The sequence below is a fragment of the Balaenoptera musculus genome, chromosome 10 (genome assembly GCF_009873245.2).
Source record: "Balaenoptera musculus isolate JJ_BM4_2016_0621 chromosome 10, mBalMus1.pri.v3, whole genome shotgun sequence".
NCBI lineage: Eukaryota > Metazoa > Chordata > Mammalia > Artiodactyla > Balaenopteridae > Balaenoptera > Balaenoptera musculus.
In genome coordinates, this window is record NC_045794.1 from 56,650,058 (window position 1) to 56,670,870 (window position 20,813).

The following is a 20,813-nucleotide window of genomic DNA, read 5'->3' on the forward strand; positions in this document are numbered from 1 at the left end:
CTCTAGGTGAAAAAAAACCCCCTGTATCTTTGCTAGGTTGTAGCTAAATCGATCTGGTTGATAGAGGAAGAGAAATAAATATATCGGTGTAAAAGGACAAATAGGAGATAAGGCTATGTATTTATTGCCCATTTATGTAATTACATGTGTCACTAAGGACAAAGGTCCTTAAAACAAAGACGAAAGGCAGAGCAGAAACAGTTCCCTATAGAAAGAGAGATGGATTTTCTACCACTTCCCTCTTCATGAATTTTCCTTTTGCGTGGTTACATATCCTTCTGGTTTTATGATCACATTTGAAAACTTAACCATCTTTTTGGGCACAGTTTGATGGCTGAAGATATGCTTCACTCCAATAAAAAGAAAATGAACATTTTTCAAGAGCATGCATAGGCTTCGAGCTGAGAGGACAGCATTTAGTTCCTGAGGTCTGATAATCATTCTGTGCGGAAGTAACTACCAGGACCACGGCACCATGGATGTGGTAGGCGAAAACGAGGCCCTACAGCAGTTCTTCGAAGGTAAGAAGCCCGTTTCCAACATCTGAGAAACGGTACTGCTTACTATCACTGTCTCACCTTTTTGGAATTCACTTGGGCTTTGAAAGAAATACTATTGTACTAACTGTCCTGAAGTCAGAAGTGCAGGTTTATTTGCTGTGTTTGTAGCAAAAAAATCAATGGTATAGGCAGTGATTTTTAAAAATTCAGGATTTCCATCTTACAGCTTAGTTGTTGAAAGAACCAAGAGGTCAGCATACCTGTGTTATTAGAATTTGTCCCTGTCCTGTGCTAGATTTTTTTTCTAATCCCTATGTTTCATAAGACTAGATTTTTCTTATCTCTAAAATAATTGAATACAGCACAGGAGAAATGTAAGAGTTTACTTAAGATGGTTTTTCTGTTAATATAATTAAATACAAAACAGCCTAACAGTAAAGGAACACCTCTTCCCCCATTCCGTTCTTTGTTTTTCACAACACTTTAAAAATGTGTAACTATTGAGTGATGATTTTTTTTGAGGTTAAATATATTTTTCCCCAAGCGAAGGCTTACTATAGGACATGGTTGCAAAGATTTTTTTTTCTAAAAACCTGAAATAGTGGTACCACTTCTCATATTTAATTGGGTTGATATTCTCATGGTGGGTCTGCTGAAAATGTCAGGAAAGGCTTGCCTTCTTGTGACACCTTTTAGGGAGCCTTGGGAGACTGCATGTTAGTGCAGCTGCAGTTCCTTATCAGTTAGTCACGCTCAGACTTCCATGGGAAGGGAAATGTTGCCAGAGCTCTTTGCACATTTCCAGGTATTTCCCAGGAGGGAGTATGAGAATAACTGAGGGCAGACCAGCTCACTCACAGAATCCAGAGGGCAGTTAGCATATTGAGAAAGTGCTTTTGGCATTTCTTGTGATTAGTAAAGTGACAAATACTAGACGTTTAAAGATTGAATGGAATTGACCCAACACCATATTGTATCGAACACTAAAGAGTGTTTATATCAAAGAAACAGTGAGATTTTAGGTCGCTATCAGAAGGAATTAGTACAATACAGTAGGTTCTGTGGCTTGGATTTTGCCACATGGGATAAGAAGGAATATAAGACCTAGAGAATTATTGTGTTATTTCAGCCCTATGAACCATCCCATCATGTTCTATCTCTGACAGTGCCCAAGTCAGTGTGTCCACTTGGGTCACACAGTAGGCACACTAATGTTGCTTGATTGTTGTTGCCTGATTTTATATCCTGTGTAACTTTCATTTGAGCAGTAGGTAGCAAGCTCCAAGCTACAGTTATATCTGCTTTATTTTAGAGGAACCATCAATTGATTTTATAAATACACAAAGTCTACTTGATTTCTTTCCGGAGCTAGAGAAGACCTGAAAAGTTCATCTGGTCTACCTTCTGTTTTTTGGAAGTGCTGTTATACCTATAGGGTCACTATACTGTCCTTGTTTATGCTATTTTGAGAAGTCTTTGGGGATATAGTTTCCACAAGTCCTCTGTATAGCTGATTACAAAATCTGATTTATTATTATTATTATTATTATAGTATCTTTCTTAGCCCAAACTAAACTCTGGCTCCTTTTGAAGCCTTTTTCTTTTTTAAATTTTATTTATTTATTTATTTATGGCTGTGTTGGGTCTTCGTTTCTGTGAGAGGGCTTTCTCTAGTTGTGGCAAGTGGGGGCCACTCTTCATCGCAGTGCGCAGGCCTCTCACTATCGCGGCCTTTCTTGTTGCAGAGCACAGGCTCCAGATGCGCAGGCTCAGTAATTGTGGCTCACGGGCCCAGCTGCTCCGCGGCATGTGGGATCTTCCCAGACCAGGGCTCGAACCCATGTCCCCGGAATTGGCAGGCAGATTCTTAACCACTGCGCCACCAGGGAAGCCCCATTGAAACCTTTTTAACTAGGGAGGAGTAATTTCTCCATGGAAAGAGAATAAAATGGTCAGTGTTTTTCTTACATTATCTTTGAATGAATAAATGGAAAAGATGGTAAACTTTGGAAATAAAAAAATGGAAGCACTAACTTAAGTGATTCCCCTCCCCCCGAAAGTCACACAGCTGGTTGTCAATTTTTTATTATCTGTTTAGCAAATATCGATCACTGACGGTGTGCCAAGTCCAACAACCACAACTTTTAAATGATAGCCTGGAGGGCTTTGAGACGTTTCCTTTAGATTATGATTTCCTTTCTCAAATATTCCTTAGAATGAGGACAGCAAGACTGGATCTGATATTCTCATGAGGAGGGCCAGTTGTTCTATGTTGTGCTCCTGTCGATATGTCAGCTTCTAATTAAATGCAAACTCATATAAAAAATCAAGGTCTGAAAAGCAAGAAAAGTTTTTGTGATTTATTACCCACCTGAAAGCTAATTTTTCTTTGCTTTCTCAGACTCTACATTCTAAGAATCTGGATCCTAAATAATATATGTTTTTCTTATGAACACTTCCGTATTAAAAACTATCTGTACTGACAATATCATCACGAATTAAATGGCCTTGAACATCAGAGCTCATGCTGATCATGCTGAATCTTTATGGTGTGTCTCAGGAAGATGACAAGAACAAAGCGTGGTTCCAGGTAGCTGGCACACCTCATTCTATTGCCTGCCACTGATGCAATAGGTAGGCCCATTAGCTAAAGCAGAAGAGGTGGATCAGGTTCTCTAGGGATCCCAACATCCACTGGAAACTCAGATACCATGTGAAATGTTTGGCTTTTTCAGCAAAGCTGATACTACTGCAAGAGAAAGGTTGTAAGAGGAGAGGCACATTTTATTTCTAATAATTAAAAATTGGTTACAATTTAAAATTCTAATAGTGGTAGATTAGTTAAATAGATTATGGTTCTTTCATATAATGGAATATTTTGTAGCTATTAAAAATGACGATGATAAGGAAAAGTGTTTATGATATAAAGGGGAAAAGCGGATTACAAATTGGTATATATAATACAATTGAATATATGTATGTATTTTTCTAGAACAAAGTTTATTAAAACTGATCTGAAAACAGTTGCTATATATACATACATGCACACCTATATATGTAGAAACAATTGGATGAATACACTACAAGTATTAACAGTAGTTATTTCTTAGTGGTAGGAATATGGGGATTTTTACTTTCTTCTTTATACTTTATTATCTCAGTGCTTCAAAGTTGGAATGCATGATGTCATAGTCAGTTTTTCTTAAATAAAGGAGACTGGGTTTAATTCCACAAAACTCCTCTGTTTAAGAGTTTCTTTTCTGTGTAAAGAAAAATTGTATGAAATGGATGAAAAAAAAGATTATTAGGTGTCTTCCATAGAAAACTATGCCTGGATCATGTCCTTTGGGCTATCAGATTCTATGGGATTTTCACCTTTTATTGTCTTAGAGCTATTTTGAAACTCTGTAAATTGTAGATAATTGATATCAATGCAATGAATTTTGTCTATAGGTATGTAAATGAATTGTCTCCTGTTGGGGATCAATAGTTTCAGTAAAACCCAGTTTTCCATTTATTTGTAAATTCATTCCATGGCATAGCCAGATTTAGATTATCTATCTGCTTACCTGTCTCTATCTATATAGATCTATCGATCTCTATTTATCTATCTAGGTACCTAGATCTAGATCTGCTGTTTGAATTCTCCTTGAACCACTTGTGACATCTTCCTGCTTCCTTCATGAAGTATATAAAAATCTTTGGCATGTGTTCATCTTATATTTCTATGAGTCATGATTTTATCTTTAAAAATATATATCCTTTAACACTAGCCAAGTTTTAAGTTAGTTAACTTTGACTTTGTTTTATCTTAAGTTTGACCCAGGTTAATAACGTTTGCTGAGCATTTACCATGCATGAAGCACTGTTCCATTCACTTTACATTCATTACCTCATTTACTTAGACTTTGTTTTATCTTAAGTTTGACCCAGGTTAATAACGTTTGCTGAGCATTTACCATGCATGAAGCACTGTTCCATTCACTTTACATTCATTACCTCATTTACTTAGACTTTGTTTTATCTTAAGTTTGCGCCAGAATTAATAACGTTTGCTGAGCATTTACCATGCATGAAGTACTGTTCCATTCACTTTACATTCATTACCTCATTTACTTCTTACAGCAACCCCCCGGGTAAAAAAGGAATAGAAAATGAAGTATGGAAAATCCCATTCCTCAGTTTACCTCACTTGTTTTCCATAGCTGTGACCTTACATTCTTAATTTGGTTCCTTATGGGTATTTCTTTTGGGCTACTGTGATATCAAGATTCATCTTTTATTTCCCAGCTTTTTAGAACAGTTTAGAAAAACTAATTTGAGAATATTTTATTGTTCATTATATTTAATCTTTAAAAAGAAATTTTCTAAATTGGTGAGAAGCTGTTTAGCTCATCCTCTTCATAAAGTCCTGAAGTAGGTTCTCAAATGCTTTTTGGCTTATCACGAAAGCAAGAGAGGAGATACCTGCCCTGACTGAGCAGAGTGGGAAAAACTACATACAGTTGTCCCTTGGAATCCGGGAGGAGATTGGTTCTAGGATCCCCTCTGATACCAAAAGCCCCAAATGCTCAAGTCCCTTTCATAAAATGGCAGTAGTATCTGCATATTAACCTATGTACATCCTCTAGTACATGTTAAATAATCTCTAGATTATTTATAGTACCCAATACAACGTAAATGCTATGTGAGTAGTTGCTAGCATGCGACAAAATCAAGTTTTGCTTTTTGGAACTTTCTGGGATCTTTTTTCCCAAATATTTTCCATCCTCGGTTGGTTGAAATCTGCAAATGTGGAACCTGCAGACACAGAGGGCTGACTCTCCTGAAGAGATCACATGAAAGCAGAAGAGAGAAACTACCTGAAGAAACTCCCACTCACCCATTGAAGTTTGGGGGGTGAGGGGTAGCTCCTAAAACCAGAAGCTTTGGATGGGCAGGAACCACTGGACAGCTCCTGAGATCTAAGAGGAAGAACAGTCCTTTCAGGAAGCTGCTGTCAAACAAGCTTCAAAGTATTTTCTGCCCTCCTCTCTCTGCTTAAGATTTAAAATTCTAGTTAGCTATTATTAAAGTAGGGTGGTAGGGATGCAGGGTAGGCAAAAACATCTGCTACCCATGAGCTGTACAGGAATATTATGGAGGTGTCAAGTTTTCGGGAAAATGAAGAAAATGCTGAAGATTCTGGAGCAGAAAAGCAGAGACTCAAGGGACTGACCCAGATGGAATGGATCTAGAGAGGCTTCAAGGGAGGGTTGGTAGAATTGTTGAGCACAAGAGAGATGTAGCTTGGAAAAGTGCCCAAATGGTGCCGGCACATAGTAGACAGTAATCTTTATAGAATAAATGAATGAAGAACAGTGCACAGACTATTCTATTCAACAGTTTGAACTCTAGGTTCGGAGCACCCAGCAAGTTCAACTATGGGAAGAAGAAAAACTTGCCCAGTAAGCAAAGCAGAAAGTAGCAGAAAGGTTCAGTGAATATAACAGACAGAGGCCATGAGACAAGAGCTGCCAGTTTGTGGGAAGCCTCAGATTCCATTATTACCAGAGGTAAAGTCGTAAATGTCTTATGTGGTTCCTGTATATTACTTCTCCAAAAGTGAAACCAACTCTGATTGGTTGATGTTTCTGAAGTCCTGTGATTGGAATCAGAAGCTCTGAGCAGCTGAATGCAGTGTAGAGGGCTGGCCCTGGGCAAGACTGTATTGCAGGTAAAGGGTATCTTTGGCCTCCGGCCAGTCTCTCAATCTTTGTCTTTCTTTCACTTTAAGACCACCAATTTTTCACCCTCTCACATAACCAGCATCTTTATGCCCTCTTCCTTCTGTCCCAATAAAACCTGAGTTTGCACAGAAGGTACAAATGGCAAAGGATCTGATGACACCTTACATCTTTATAGAGTTTTGTATTCAATGTGCTTTCACAGAACACAAAGTCGTTTTGATCATACAAGTCAAAAAGATTACCTTCTCTAAGAGTAGGTTTGGTTGATCTCTAATGGAATTTTAGACATCACGTTGCATCCTAGAAACGCTGAAATTATCCCACAGAGGCAGGTTCTCCTTGTTTATTGATGAGGCCACCTCTGTTTCTGTTTGGAGACACTATGGACTTTCTAGGGGACTGGGAATGAGAATACGTCAAGGACAAGAAGAACAACCCAAATCATGCAAGCTGCTTATAATTATTTGAACACTTCTATCTGATGTCGGCAGGTGGTTAGAAATTGTGTTGCCTTGTCATGAAGCATCCAGAACAAAGAGACGTGGGCTTGGTGCCATTAAGAAAAAAAATCCCTTTTCTTCTTTCACGCTGGGATCCCCAAGGTGAAGGCAATTTCATTAGAATTTAAAATGTGCTGTAACTAGGTCAGAGCTAACTTCTGTCACCTGCACACACCCTACATTTGAGAACTGCCAACGTCATCAGCAACTGTAGGGGATCCGGGAACAAAATCACTCAGACAAACGCTTCTGAGAGGAGACTACACCACCTTCTTTGGTGTTATTGACGTTGTCATCTTTTCAGCTTGGGATTTAGAAGTCAGCTTCTGGAAGACTCCACAATATCTTGGAAGCTAAACATTGAATACATGGACGATTGTGGAAAAAATAGATAACATAAAACAAGAAATAGTTATCACCTGTAATCTCACCACTTATGATAACAGCTGTTCACATTTTGGTGTTGATCTTGTGTGTATTTTTTTTTAATGGGATCATACTCTTTCTATTCTTTAATAATGGACTTTTTCATGGAGTATAGATGGAAACATCTCTTCTTATCATTACTTATTCATTTATAACAGGATTCTGAAAGTCATGGCCCACAGGCTAAATCTGGCCTGCAGCCTGATTTCGTAAATGAAGTTTTATTCACTCATTCATTTAAATATCATCTGTGGGACTTCCCTGGTGGCACAGTGGTTAAGAATCCCCCTGCCAATGCAGGGGACACAGGTTTGACCCCTGGTCCAGGAAGATCCCACATGCTGCGGAGCAACTAAGCCCGTGTGCCACAACTACTGAGCCTGTGCTCTAGAGCCCATGAGCCACAACTACTGAGCCCGCGAGCCACAACTACTGAAGCCCGTGCACCTGGAGCCCGTGCTCCGCAGAAGAGAAGCCACCGCAATGAGAAGCCCGCACACCGCAATGAAGAGCAGCCCCAGCTCGCTGCAACTAGAGAAAGCCCGTGTGGAGCAATGAAGACCCAACGCAGCCAAAAATAAATAATAATAAACAAGTAAATTTTTAAAAATAAATAAATAAATATTATCTGTGGCTGCTTGGTTGCTGTGACGGCAGAGTTGAATGGTGGCAGCAGAGACCTTATGGCCCTCAAAATCTAAAATACTATCTGGCTCTTTATAGAAAATGTTTGCTAACCCTTGATCTACAACCTAATTAATAATAACTATTATTTATTGAGCACCTACTATGTACTGGGTATAGAATCATAATCCTCCATAAGAAGAACATTCCAGGAAAAGGGAATACCAGTGTGAAGTCCCTAAACTTGGAGTGGTTAGGGGCAGGGCTGGAGTGGAAAGGGGCAGGGGACAGTGTTGAATGACAATCGGGTGGGCTGTCGAAGATGACGTCAGAGTTTGGATTTTTATTCTCAGTGTGATAGGAAACCAGTGGAGGGTTTTAAGCAGGAGAACAGGCAGAACTTGCAGATGAATGGGATGTGGGGGTGAGGAAGGCAGAGGAATCAAGGGTGATGCCTAGGTTTTGGTGTCAATAATTGGTGGATTTAGTACAATGTACTCAGCTGTGGAATAATGGGTGGAAATGCACTTTTGTGTGTGTGTGTGTGTGTGTGTTCACGTGCATATGTGTGAAATCAAGAATTCATTTGGGACACTTTACGTTTTAGCTACCTTTTAGAGAACCAGGCAGAAGTGATGAGGAGGCAATTGGATGTTTGAATCTGGAACCCAAGGGAGGGATCTGGGCTATAGATATCAATCAGGGAGTTATCAACGTATGGTTGGTGTTTAAAGCCCTGAGACTAGATGAGGTCACCAAGAAGGGAGACAGACAAGAGGGCCCCACGATAACATTCAGGGACCCAAATGAGAGCAACCAGCAAAGGGTGTTAAATGAGGTGGGAGGAAAGCCAGGAGAGTGTGGTGTTAAGCTAGGAAAGAATAGTGTTTCAAAGAGGGTGTGGTCAAATGTTTTAAATGTTTCTGAAATGCCAGTTAATTGAGCATAGAATTTGGGAAAGAAGGTTGTGGGTGACCGTGACAAGTGGTTTCCATGCAGTAGGGGAAGAAGAGAGAATGGAAGGTGAGTGGCTAATATGGATAATGCTTTTGAGAAGCCCTGTTGTGCCAGGAGCAGAGAAATGTGGCAATAGCCAGAGGAAGTGCGGAGGCAAGAGGGTTTTTACTTGATAATTTTGTTTTTAAGACGGGAGATACGAAAGCTTGATGTGCAGATGGAATGATTCATTGTGGAGGAATAAACGTTTGATGCAGAAGAGGGAGGGGGATAATTGTGGGAGGGGAACCTTGAGAAGGTGGGTGAGGATGGGGTGGAGAGAGCAGATACCTTGCCCTTAGGTACCAGGAACACTTACTGTCTGGCAAGGGAGGAAAAGAGGAGTATCTGGAACACATGCAGGTAGTGTGGTAGGTTTCAGGGTGGGAAGCTGAGACAGGTTGCTTCTGCTTTACCTGTGAACCCAGGTGGTGGGAGTGTGGTAGGGGACTGTTGGGGGCTTTAGGAGGAAGGATAAATTATGAAATGATCTTCTTAGTTAGTGTATTAATTTCCCAGGGCTGACATAAAAAATTACCACAAACAGGTGGCTTAAAGCAACAGAAATTTATTCTCTCACAATTCTGGAGATAAGAAGTCTGAAATCAAGGAGTTGGCAAGGCCACAAACGCTGAAGGCTCGAGGGAAGAATCCACTCCGTGTCTCTCTCGTAGCTTCAGGTGGTGCTGACGATATCCTTGGTATTCCTTGACTTGTAGACTAATCACTCTCATCTCTGCCTCCATCTTTACATCACCTTCTCCATGAGTCTCTTGTATCTGTCACTTCTCTTACAAGGACACGTATCATTGCCCTTAGGGCCCACCCTAATCCAGGATGATCTCATCTTGAAACACTTAACTTTATTATACCTGCCAACACCCCTTTTCCAGGTAAGTTTGCACTCACAGGTTCTGGGTGATCATACATTTTGGGGTCCATTTTTCAACTCACTACATAGAGTAAAAAGCAAATCGGCCAGGAAATAGTAAGGATGCTAGTCAGTGCCATGTTCATGTGAGATTTGTGGTTAATTACTTTAAGTGAGGTTAGTCACTACATTTGTATGATTTTCTCAGCAACATTCAGCTACTCGGTGCAGTCTTGGAGTGGGTGAAGAATTGGGTTTAACTAAAGTCAGGATTTTCTCATGTGAATTCCACAGGTGGAAAGAAGAAAAGAGACTTACAAGTCTTTGCAAGGGAGTAATTAGAGTGATGGACCCTGGAATTTAAGCTGGGTAACAAAGGAGTGGAAGGGGGATGAGGAGGTTTGGAAAAGTGGTCATAAGGTTCATGAGCAGAGGATCTCAATAGGTGAAGGTATTAGAGTAGGGGTATAAATGTCGGTGAGTGGAAAGGTTAAGCTGGTCAAAGAACATGACACTTGAAACTGAGATTTCAGAGAATGGTGCAGTTATTGGTGATGCCGAGGCTTAGGAGAGGGTCATGGGAAGTGGTGGCTGAGGTGGGATAGAGGCGAGGAGTTTAAGAACCTGAGAGGCTGTGATATTATTGGGTGGATGTTGAAGCAACCAGCAGCGATGGCAGGAGTAGTGTTAGAGAGAGGGAGGGAGGTACCAGATGCTGAATGTTCAGTGAGAAAGGAATAGTGACCAAGAGGTTGGTAGATGCTATTATTAGCAGGAGGTGGCCCGGTCACTGGCATATACCAAAGCTCGTGAAGGAGGGAGGAAGAAAACTGATCCGGAATCAGCGATGAAGAGCAAGGAGAACACCTCTCCCATTTTCAGGCCCCAGGTATATATGGGAAAACCTTTATTTGAGATGTTCCGTAATTTAACCATTTCTTATCATTGGACATGTAGGCTTGTGCTAGGTTTTTCCCTGTTAAATACATACCATTATAACAATTTCCCCCCAAACCCTTAGTTATTAACTTTGTATGGATCTCCCCAAAATATAATTGTTGGAACATAGTATTTTTTTTTATGTATGTATGTATGTATTTATTTATTTATTTGGCTGTGTTGGGTCTTCATTTCTGTGCGAGGGTTTTCTCCAGTTGTGGCGAGCGGGGGCCACTCTTCATCGCGGTGCGCGGGCCTCTCACTATCGCGGCCTCTCTTGTTGCGGAGCACAGGCTCCAGACGCGCAGGCTCAGTAATTGTGGCTCACGGGCCCAGTTGCTCCGCGGCATGTGGGATCTTCCCCTTCCCAGGGCTCGAACCCGTGTCCCCTGCATTGGCAGGCAGATTCTCAACCACTGCGCTACCAGGGAAGCCCTATTTTTTTTTTTTTAATTTTGGTCTTTGGTATTGCCAAATTATCTGCTAGGAAGTTTTAAAAAAAATCCATCTGCAGACTGTCCCTATCACCACTACCTGATATTAATTTACATTTTTTGACATAAAAAAAGTTACTCTCTATTCAGAGTCCTTAACTTGGGATGAGATTCTGGAGGGGACTTGAACCCTCTGAAATTGGGTGGAAATGTGTATATGTGTAGGCACATACTTATAGGGAAAGTCTTTGTAGTTTTCATCTGATCTGTGAGGTCTATGGCCCACAAGAGCTTAGAAGCTGTGCTCTAGCCCCAGGCTGTTGGCTGCTTCTCGCACCTGCCCCGCCTGGAGCAGCCCACAGTTGAGGAGGGTGTGCTCTGAACCAGGCGGGAGATTCTGGACTGGAGCATGCTTTAACAATCAAAGAGTCTGCGTACAGATTCTACTCAAAATGTTGTAGGGATGGGAAAGGGAGATTTGATAGCATGATTAAAAGCAATGATGAGGGACTTCCCTGGTGGCGCAGTGGTTGGGACTCCGCACTCCCGATGCAGGGGGCCCGGGTTTGATTCCTGGTCGGTAACTAGATCCCACATACATGCCTCAACTAAGAGTTCGTATGCCACAGCTAAGGAGCCCACGAGCTGCAACTAAGGAGCCCGCCTGCTGCAGCTAAGACCTGGCACAACCAAATAAATAAAAAAATTTTTTTTAAAAAAGCAATGATGAAAAAAATCCCTGTTTCATCTTCATCTTCTGAGCTGTAACAGTAGCAGTAATCATTTACAGCAAAACTATACTGCAACCAGAAAGGGAGCAAATTCTTAAAAGTCTGTTCTCAGTTTTAATGGTGGATATAGAAAATCAGATGCCTTCTCCCTGAGCAGTTGACCTGGCCAGAAAAAGTGATTATTTCCTCTGCATTGGGCTTCCTTCTATCCCTGGGGCCACATCAGTGGCATTTGAAGAGATGCTTCCAGGGGTCCAGGTGGTGCCCAGTTTGATAGGAGGAAGCCCCTGGCAGTGGATCATCATCTGTTGGTTATCTGCTTCTAAAAAGATTCTGGAATTAGGTTACATTAAAAGATACCTTAAAAAATTGATGTATATAAGGGAAGGGAGAGAGTAACAGAACTTCCTCAGGGGAACAATAGTGAAATTAAGTTATCTGTGGGTCAGCAAGAGATTCAGATCTCTTTCCTTGACTTTACCTCTCCTTCCAAACATTCATCAATCTTTCTCTTCCCTTTCATCACCAAACTCTGAAAAATACCCACTCTCTTCACATCCCATTCACTTTTCTTTTCTTTTTTTTTTTTTTAATTTTATTTTTGGCTGCTTTGGGTTTTCGTTGCTGCACGCCGGCTTTCTCTAGTTGCGGCGAGCAGGGGCTATTCTTCGTCGCTGTGAGTGGGCTTCTCATTGCCGTGGCTTCTCTTGTGTGGAGTACGGGCTCTAGGTGCGCAGGCTTCAGTAGTTGTGGCACGCAGGCTCGATAGTTGTAGCTCACGAGCTCTAGAGGACAGGCTCAGTAGTTGTGGCGCACGAGCTTAGTCGCTCCGCGGCATGTGGGATCTTCCCAGACCAGGGCTCGAACCCGTGTCCCCTGCATTGGCAGGCGGATTCTCAACCACTGCGCCACCAGGGAAGCCCCCCATTCACTTTTCAACCCAATCTTCTCTGGCTTCTGCTCCAACTTACCCTTCTGAGATTTCTCCTAATTGCTAGATCGTATTGAATATCATCGGCCCTCATCCTCCTGGTGTCCTCTCTTCATCGGCGTTTGCTCGCGGAAACTCTCCTGTTTGATCCCATGGCATCTTCGCCTATGATTCTCATCCAGTGTCTCTGTTACCTCTCAGGAGCGCTCGCTCGTACACCCTCCTGCTTCTCTGCCCCAGGGTCCTGTTTTGGAAACTCTTTCATCTGAGCACCTAAAACTCACCCTGAATGGTTTCATTTACTCCCATGGATCAGCATTCCCCAAACCCTCTTGCCACATTCCAGACCTATAGTTACAGATGTTTAATGTACACTCGTACGTGCCGAGTGTCCCTTAGTTTCATCAAAGCAGTACATTCAAAGTGGAACTCATTATCCTTCCCCTCCCTGATTCCAGTCTTCGCTGCTTCCTATACCCCCTTCGGTCTTCACTAAACCTCCCAAACTAGAAACTAGGGTGTCACCCTTACGGACTCCTCCCGTGCTCTACAGCTAATTGTTTACCAAACTGTTGCTAAATGTTTTCAACTGCAGCCTCCCCTTTGGATCTTCATCTCTTGCAAGAGCCTCCTAATTTTTTTCCCGGAGCTGACCGCCTTCCACTTCACTATTGGCTCACATGAACGCCATTACTTAAACATTTCTGTTGACTCTCCATTGCCTGAGCTTAGCATATGGTCCCAAGGTAACATTTCAGTGTCCTTATCTCTGAGACTCCCCCATCCTCACAGTTGTGAGAGGCAGTTTGATGTAGTGGATAGGAGCTTGTTCCAAGGCCAGAGTTCTAATCCTGACTCTGCCCCTTGCTAGCTATGTGATCTTGGGCTAGTTACTTAATCTCTCTGTGCCTCAGTTCTGTATCTATAAAATTGGATACTACTAATACCTATCTAATAAGGTTATTGTGAAGGTTCAGTGATTCAATATGCATGAGGTTCAGAACAGTACCTCAATTACTATGTTTATCACCATCATCATCATCAGTATTGTTATTAATGTTTCTATACCCCAGCTATACTGAGCTTTTCATGGTTTCTTAAAAACACCTTTTTATAACACTGGGTGTTTGTGCCGTTTGCCCTGAATGCACTTTCCTACTTCTTCATCCTGTGAAGCAAAATTCTCCATGCTTCTCCAGCACTTTGTCCTTACCTTTGGATGTGCACCTTTTGCACTGAGGTTTAGTTTATAGGTCTACTTGTCTATCTCCCCAGAAGACAGTGAGTACCTCCAGGTGAGGACCTGACTTTGTCTCATTATCTTTGCAGGCTTATTGTCTTGAATGTAGCTGTTACAAAAAAAAAGGAATGTTTGTTAAATATGTGTTAAGTCAATGGGATTCTTGACCAAAACTTCTGATAGAAAGCAGGCACCTTTACTGTATTGTACAAAGGTTGTGCTCCTTTTCTTATGTATATTTTAATATCAGAATCAACTCTGGTGGGGGGGAAATCGCAGCTCCTCATAAACATTTTTTTCTGTAGATAACTCTTAGATCTGTGACCCATGGCAGATATCTTCCCCTAGGTGTGATAACTCTGTTTCCCCTAAAAAGAACTCTTTATTAGCAAGAAGGGAGTGGAGGTGGTGTGGTGTTCAGCAGGAAACATGGCACAGATGCTAACTGGGGATGGAGAGAATTCAAAACCCAAGTCCCTCCGTGAGAGGTTCAGGCTATAACTCAAAACGGGTTATAGCTGAGATTCAGAATCATTACCTGGGAGTCACTGGGAGACATTAGGAGTCAAACAGAAGAGTAGATGCTCTAGTTTTGACAAAAGTAGAGATCTAGGCACCAGGAAACCAGTCAAGGTAATGGACCCTGGGTTGCAGGAATGATCTTGGAGTTTATCTGATCACAGCCTCCTTCCCATTTCTGAGGTTGCATTTCACAGGCCACCCATATCAGCTCTGGAAACTGGGCACCGATGCATGTCACACACACTGTCTCTGAGCTCCCGACACCAGCCTGCATGTGTGGTGATGAGCGACATAGTAGTTAGAGCATAGGCTTTGTACCCAGATTTCCCTGGGCTCAAATCCCTCCTCTACCATGCACTCGAGATGCTGCTTTAGCAAATGACTGGGTCTCTCTGAGACTGTTTCCTCATCTATTAAATGAAGCAGGTATTACTTCATAGGAGAAAAATGAGAATTAAGTAAAATGATATACGTGAAGTACTTTGAATAGTGCCTGACCTACAGTCATTGCCCAATGAAATAGTATTATCAGTCTTCTGTAATTAAGAAAAATGTTTATTCTTTTAATGGAGCTCCCGGAAGCCATCTGTGATCAGTAAGGAAACCTCTACCATTTAATGAATGCTTGACTTTATGCTAGACCTTGTACAAAGGCCTTTAGCTGTATTAATTCTTAATTTGTACAACAAAATGAACAGGCAGATAATGTTATCATCATTTTAGTGATGAGGAAACAGAGATTCAGAAAAGGTTTGTACCTTGCCCAAGATAACACAGCTATTATGTATCAGAGCTTAGAGTTGGACAGATGTCTGTCTTTCTCCAAAGACCTGTGCTCCTCGCCACGCTGCAGTGTCTTCCGAACAGGTTGCAAGGGAACATCTGCAAAGTTAGCTGGAACTTATGGCTCCTCTTAAAATAACCAGAGCCTTTGTGTGTGTGTGTGACAATGTGCATGTAATTCCATTCTATAGATGAAATTATTCTGGAATGTGAGCTGTTGGAACTTTAGTGCCATCTGGCATTTTTTGGCAAAGCCCAGCTCTGGCACCATAAGATGAAGTGCTAGCAGTAAAAAGGCAATGGTTTACGTTCATGGAGCAGGCAGCTACAGAAACTCAAAAGATAAGGCTACTCATAAGAATGCAAAGATATATGAACACCAACACTGACCTGTAGTACTGCTTGATGCAAAACAAGGATCCACAGAGGGAATTTAGGAAGCTGGGTTTGCTCAGAAGTGTAGTAGAAAATATTAACTCTCAATATTGTCCTTTTTGGTACCCAGACTCAAGACAAAAAAATCCAGTAAAATGGTACCCCAATATTTGACACCTTGGTATTAACAATATAAGAAACCATTGTCATGTAAAGCAACAGGGAGTAATGTGTTCTAAGGCTAACATCATGTGACTTGATAATTGGAAATAGTATCGCTCTCACGGGATTAAAGTGATCAATATCCTCAAGTATTAGAAGCCGAGAAATATGCTTCCTAGAAATCTCTATGGTATGCACTTGATGGCAGAAGCCTTAGTTCAGGCAGACTTGGGTTCAAATCCTGATTCCTCTGCTTCTTAATTTTGTGACCTTGGGCCAGTAACATAACATTTTAAAGTTTCAGTTTTCTCCACCTGTAAAATGGGGATAATAACACCTACCTCTTGGCGTTGTGAGCATTAATGATAAAATATTGAAATGATGAAATAAATGATAGTTATTGATTTGTATTATAACATTTGCAAGTGTGGAGAAACAAAATTGCTTGCTCTATTTATTTTGAAACAAGAATGAGTAAAAACTACATATATATATTCGTACTTTTTTTTCAAAGAAACATTCCTGTCTCCAGGGAGTTATTACAACTTTTACATGTTCACATTAATTCCAGAGCCTTTATAATCATAAAATCCATTTATAGCCTTTAGTTGCCAAGCAACAAAGGACAAAGTACTGAGTATTTCTTTTTATTGCAAAAGGTTCAGCTTTTCCATGTTGGTCTTGAAATCAACATTTTTCAGAAAAAAACAGAACAGTGAAACTTAATACCATATCTTTAAGGTTTAGTGGGCATTCCTTGTTTGGAGATTGAATCAAAGCTGAAAGGAATAAGTTGTTATCATTGTCTGTTCTTGAATAGTCTAAAGCATTTATCCTAATTTTATAGTAAATCCGTAAGAGGTTTTGAAGTTGGGACACTGCAAACTCAGTTTAAGGAGAGAACTTGTTTCATTTTACCTCTATTCTGTGATGCTCTACCTGTAAGAAAACTAGTTCTTTGATCTGTTAGTTGTCTTTCGGAAAAGGCTAGGGTGGTGTAAAATGCATATGAAAAATGTTATCTGCTAACCTTGGTAACCGCTGACCTCAAACAGGTTATTCAACCATGCATTGGCAGGGTTTGAGAGGCTGGCTTTGAGGCACATAACTAAACTAAATTCCCTAATTCTTTGAAAGGTATCAAAGCTTTTAATTACTTCTATTATTTTTGTCTGTGGATAATCAGTAAGTAAAGGTTGGGAACCCCAAAAGAATCGAAAGAATATATTACTATTTAACATCCTATAAAATATCCTAGTTGAACTTATATTTTTAAAAGCGTATAAAAGCATGTATGGAAGCAGTTTTTTAAATTTGCATAGCTATTTCTCTGTTCGTGCATATTAAAACAATACAAAAGCAGATCGAAGTATCTTGATGGGAATTTTACTCTCTCGGCCCATATGCATTCTGTGTGTGCAGTGGGATTCTAGGGATGCAAAGTGTGGAGACAATGATCCTCTTTTTTTTCTTCCCGTGTGGGTTAGAGAAGCTTGCTGCTTTGAAACAAATCTGTTAAGTCACATAAGATGTTTATATGCAGGAAGAGGCAGAAATGACACCTACAAACTATTTCTTATAAATTCTACAAGGTAAATATTTCTTACAAATTCTACAAGGTAACAACTAGTCAAGGTTCTTCTGCTGAGAGTAATGTCCTTTGGGATGATTTTTGTGCCCGAATATAAAAGAGTAAGAGCTAGCTGTTAGCGTGACTAGGCTAATTCCGAGGGACCAGAAGAGGGACACTTTATTATCCACACATCTCAAGAAGTGCTGTGCCTTAAGAAGCATTTGGAGAACTACTGTTTCTTCTTTTTATCTACATGAGCATAAGACAGACACACACACATATCTCTCCCTTCCCCTGGGAGAAGCAGGCTTCTGTGTGAAGATCTGAATGGACCTTTCATGGTGGTGAGGACGTCAGGGCTGTAAACCATGCTCAGGACCTGGCTCTCCCTTTACTGGCTGTTTATGGAAATGTTGGGAAAAAAACCCAAAAATCCATACCCAGCCACCAATTTTTACAGTTCCTTATTTTGCCAGTTCTTTCCTAACCCATCTTCGAAGTTTCCTTCTCACTCTTCCATTTGTATTATGCTTGTTTATAGAGTCTGCTATTTTACAAACTCTTTCACTTCCATCAACTCATTGGTCCCTCATGCAACCCTGAGAGGAAGACTTTTTATGGTGAAAGAAACGGATCCTTAAAGAAGTTGACAGATGTGTCTAAAATCACAGGGCTGGTGGCAAAACCTTTGTCTTTTCCTTCCAAGCCCAAAGCTCTTTCCATCTACATACCACTTTGCCTTTCCAAAGGAAAAAGTGGGTAAAGACATGTATTGGCTTATTGGCTTCCATATTCTAGGGCTCGATGTCAGAAAAATACTTAAGTCAACATGGTAGATCTTTGGAGAAAACTCCTCTTTTTTAATCCTCTCCCTCACTTAACTCTAGTTACTACATACTCTACTGGCCACTGGCTACCCAACCCGTCTCCAGAACAGAGCCAGCAAGTGCCTATATTTTAGGCTTTCCCCTAACCTCCTACTTTGATGAAACTGATCTTCCCTGAGTTAAGCCATTGGTTTACTCTTCTGACTCCTGTGTTTGGGGGTGGGGATGAGGAACAGAGAAGGAATAGGAAGGGAATGAATACTTATTATTTACCAAGCAGTAGTAGTATTAAAGGAAAAAATTCATTGACTCTTGTTAAAGCATGATAAGGAGGACTTTATTCAAGGGAGGGACTGTCATAATAGGCGATAACCACTGGGATGGAATTTTGCAGTGGGAGAGAGAGATTGGGCTCAACTCCAAATACAGCAAGTGGGAAATTATAGCCAAGGAGCAGGGTAAGGGGGAGATTCTTCATAAACTGGCCTAACAAGATTCTTCCTGAAAGTAGGCTCGGTGATCTGACACCACCTGGGGGCCGGTGGAGGATGAGGAACTCGATTGATATCGTGTGTGATCAGATATGAAGGACGAGGGATTCTGGTTAAACTGATTTATCATGATTCTTGCTAAAACTGGAAAACGAAGAGAGAAACATGGAAATAGACCTCATTGAAAAGTTCAGGGGAGCCTGAATACAGTCCGGTCAGGGAGAGAATCTGTTAGTAGTGGGATTATAGATATATGTTATCACTTTTAGTCTGCAAGCAATACTTTAAGGTGGTAAAACCCACCTCCTTTTTTTGATAAGGAAACAGTCCCAGAGAGTTTCAAGACCTGGAATTTAACCCAAGTCTGCCTGACTTGCAATTTCCCAAAGCTCCTGCTTTTCCTGCCTCCAGGTTACACGGGGCTCCCTCCTTCCAGAACACCCTCGCCCTCTGCCTTCTTCACCTGGATAACTGCTTTTCACTCTCGGGGTCTCTGCTTTGGCACCCTCCCTTCAGGGCTAGCCCATATTCCATAGAACTTTGCATTTCACCCTTCGAAGCATGTATTGCCTTTTTCTGTGTCCATCTCCTGTGGACAGCTAGAAGGAAGGAACTATGTCTGATTCATTCCTGTAGCCTCAGCAGCTAGGGACTGGCACATAGCAGGCACTCAACCATACTTGCCGAGTCAATAAATAAAAAAACTCCAAGCCTGGTCTCTTTTCAGGATCCCAAGTCTTCTGGATTTCCCTCCTTTATTTCTTGCATTGGAGAGGACATGAGCCTGTCCTACACCTGGCTGAAGACTCAGCCCTCAGCCAGTGCTCTGCTGGGCTGTCCCCTCCCTATGAGGGTTGGTAGGAAGGAAGGCATTGCCGAGGCAGGCAGGAACCCTGAAAGCCACACGGTGAGCAGCTTCCTTGTCATATTTTCCTGAATTTGTGCAGGGTCTGCCCATGGGGCATTGATTTAATATTCAACACTGCCTGTTGCAGATGAGCCAACTCCGCGGTAAAGCCTGTGTGTGGTGTCTCCTCTTTGGCTTCCCTTCCTTTGGGATGTCTTCCTCTTCATCCTTCTCTTTCTCCTTCTTCCTTCTTCTTCCTCCTCCTCCTCCATTTTGGTCTTTGGCAAAATTAGACTTTCTAATAGAACAAATCACAACAATAATTCTTCAAACCCTGGGCATAAAATAAATGAGAGTCCTTGATGAATTCCTATACCATTTAAAAGAAATGTGCTCGGTTTCAGTTTCCCAAATTTGTCTTCCATGATTAAAAATCAATATTGGTTAACATTCAGTTGATTATGTTTTATTTCTCTTCTTTTGTTTTATTATTCCTGTATGTATTAACATTAGTATGTGCTTTTGTAGAGAAAATGGACAAAGCGTAGAAGTTTAACCTTCATGTCGAAGGGCTGGGAGGAGGCTCAGTTGTAAGGTTCCAAAACTCCTGGAAAAATGAATCCCCAGCCTCCCAGAAAGGCCAGAGGATCTTGCTTAATTTATATTTTAAATAATTAATTTAAAAGGAGAAGTATGAACTTGATAATCAGCTAGTGAAGACACTGAAATACTTTCATGAAAATTGAGATACCTAATGCAGTAGACAGACCGTTTCCCTCTCCTACCTTAAATCCTACCAGTTGTTAGATTATTCACCCAGAAGCTGTGCGACAAGGGCAGATCTTCAAAGGTACCGAGCCAACCAGCCGTCATTTATTATTTACAATGAGCGACGCTGGGTTTGTGAAAAAGCAATACAGGACACAGTCACATGGAATTGTAATAATGTTAACGCTGAAAGGTCTTAGATCTATATTTCTAAGTTATAAATGGCAGGCACCATCAGCCGTTCCACCTTCTTTCCTCCTGACAGAAGCTTAATCTGTTCAGACAGAGGAGGAGAGTCCTTGAGCCCAGGAAGGATAGGTTCTAATGTAATTGATCTAAACCAGTTATCCTAATCTCAGTGGCCTCCTCCCTCTTCCCTTGCCCTCATAATTCAGCAACCATAACTCTTTCAACAACCTTTTTATAAAGGGTAAATTCCTATATTTTCTGAAGTACTTAACAATATTAATTATAGTTTGATGTGTCCTTTAAATTTCTTCTATTAGGAATGTCATTGTTTTTATTAGTTTTTGACTGGTTTGCT

At 41.1% G+C, this 20,813-nt stretch overlaps 1 protein-coding gene across 1 annotated transcript in view; it reads left to right on the forward strand.

Annotated features, from left to right (window-relative positions):
* The first annotated feature begins 341 nt into the window (after positions 1-341).
* MYRFL (myelin regulatory factor like) overlaps positions 342-20,813 on the forward strand; it is a 116,250-nt gene continuing 95,778 nt past the window's right edge. Inside the window, exon 1 of the mRNA XM_036865349.1 lies at positions 342-521. Coding sequence (XP_036721244.1) covers positions 476-521 — 46 coding nt within the window. The 5' untranslated portion in view covers positions 342-475. The remainder of the gene's footprint in view (positions 522-20,813) is intronic.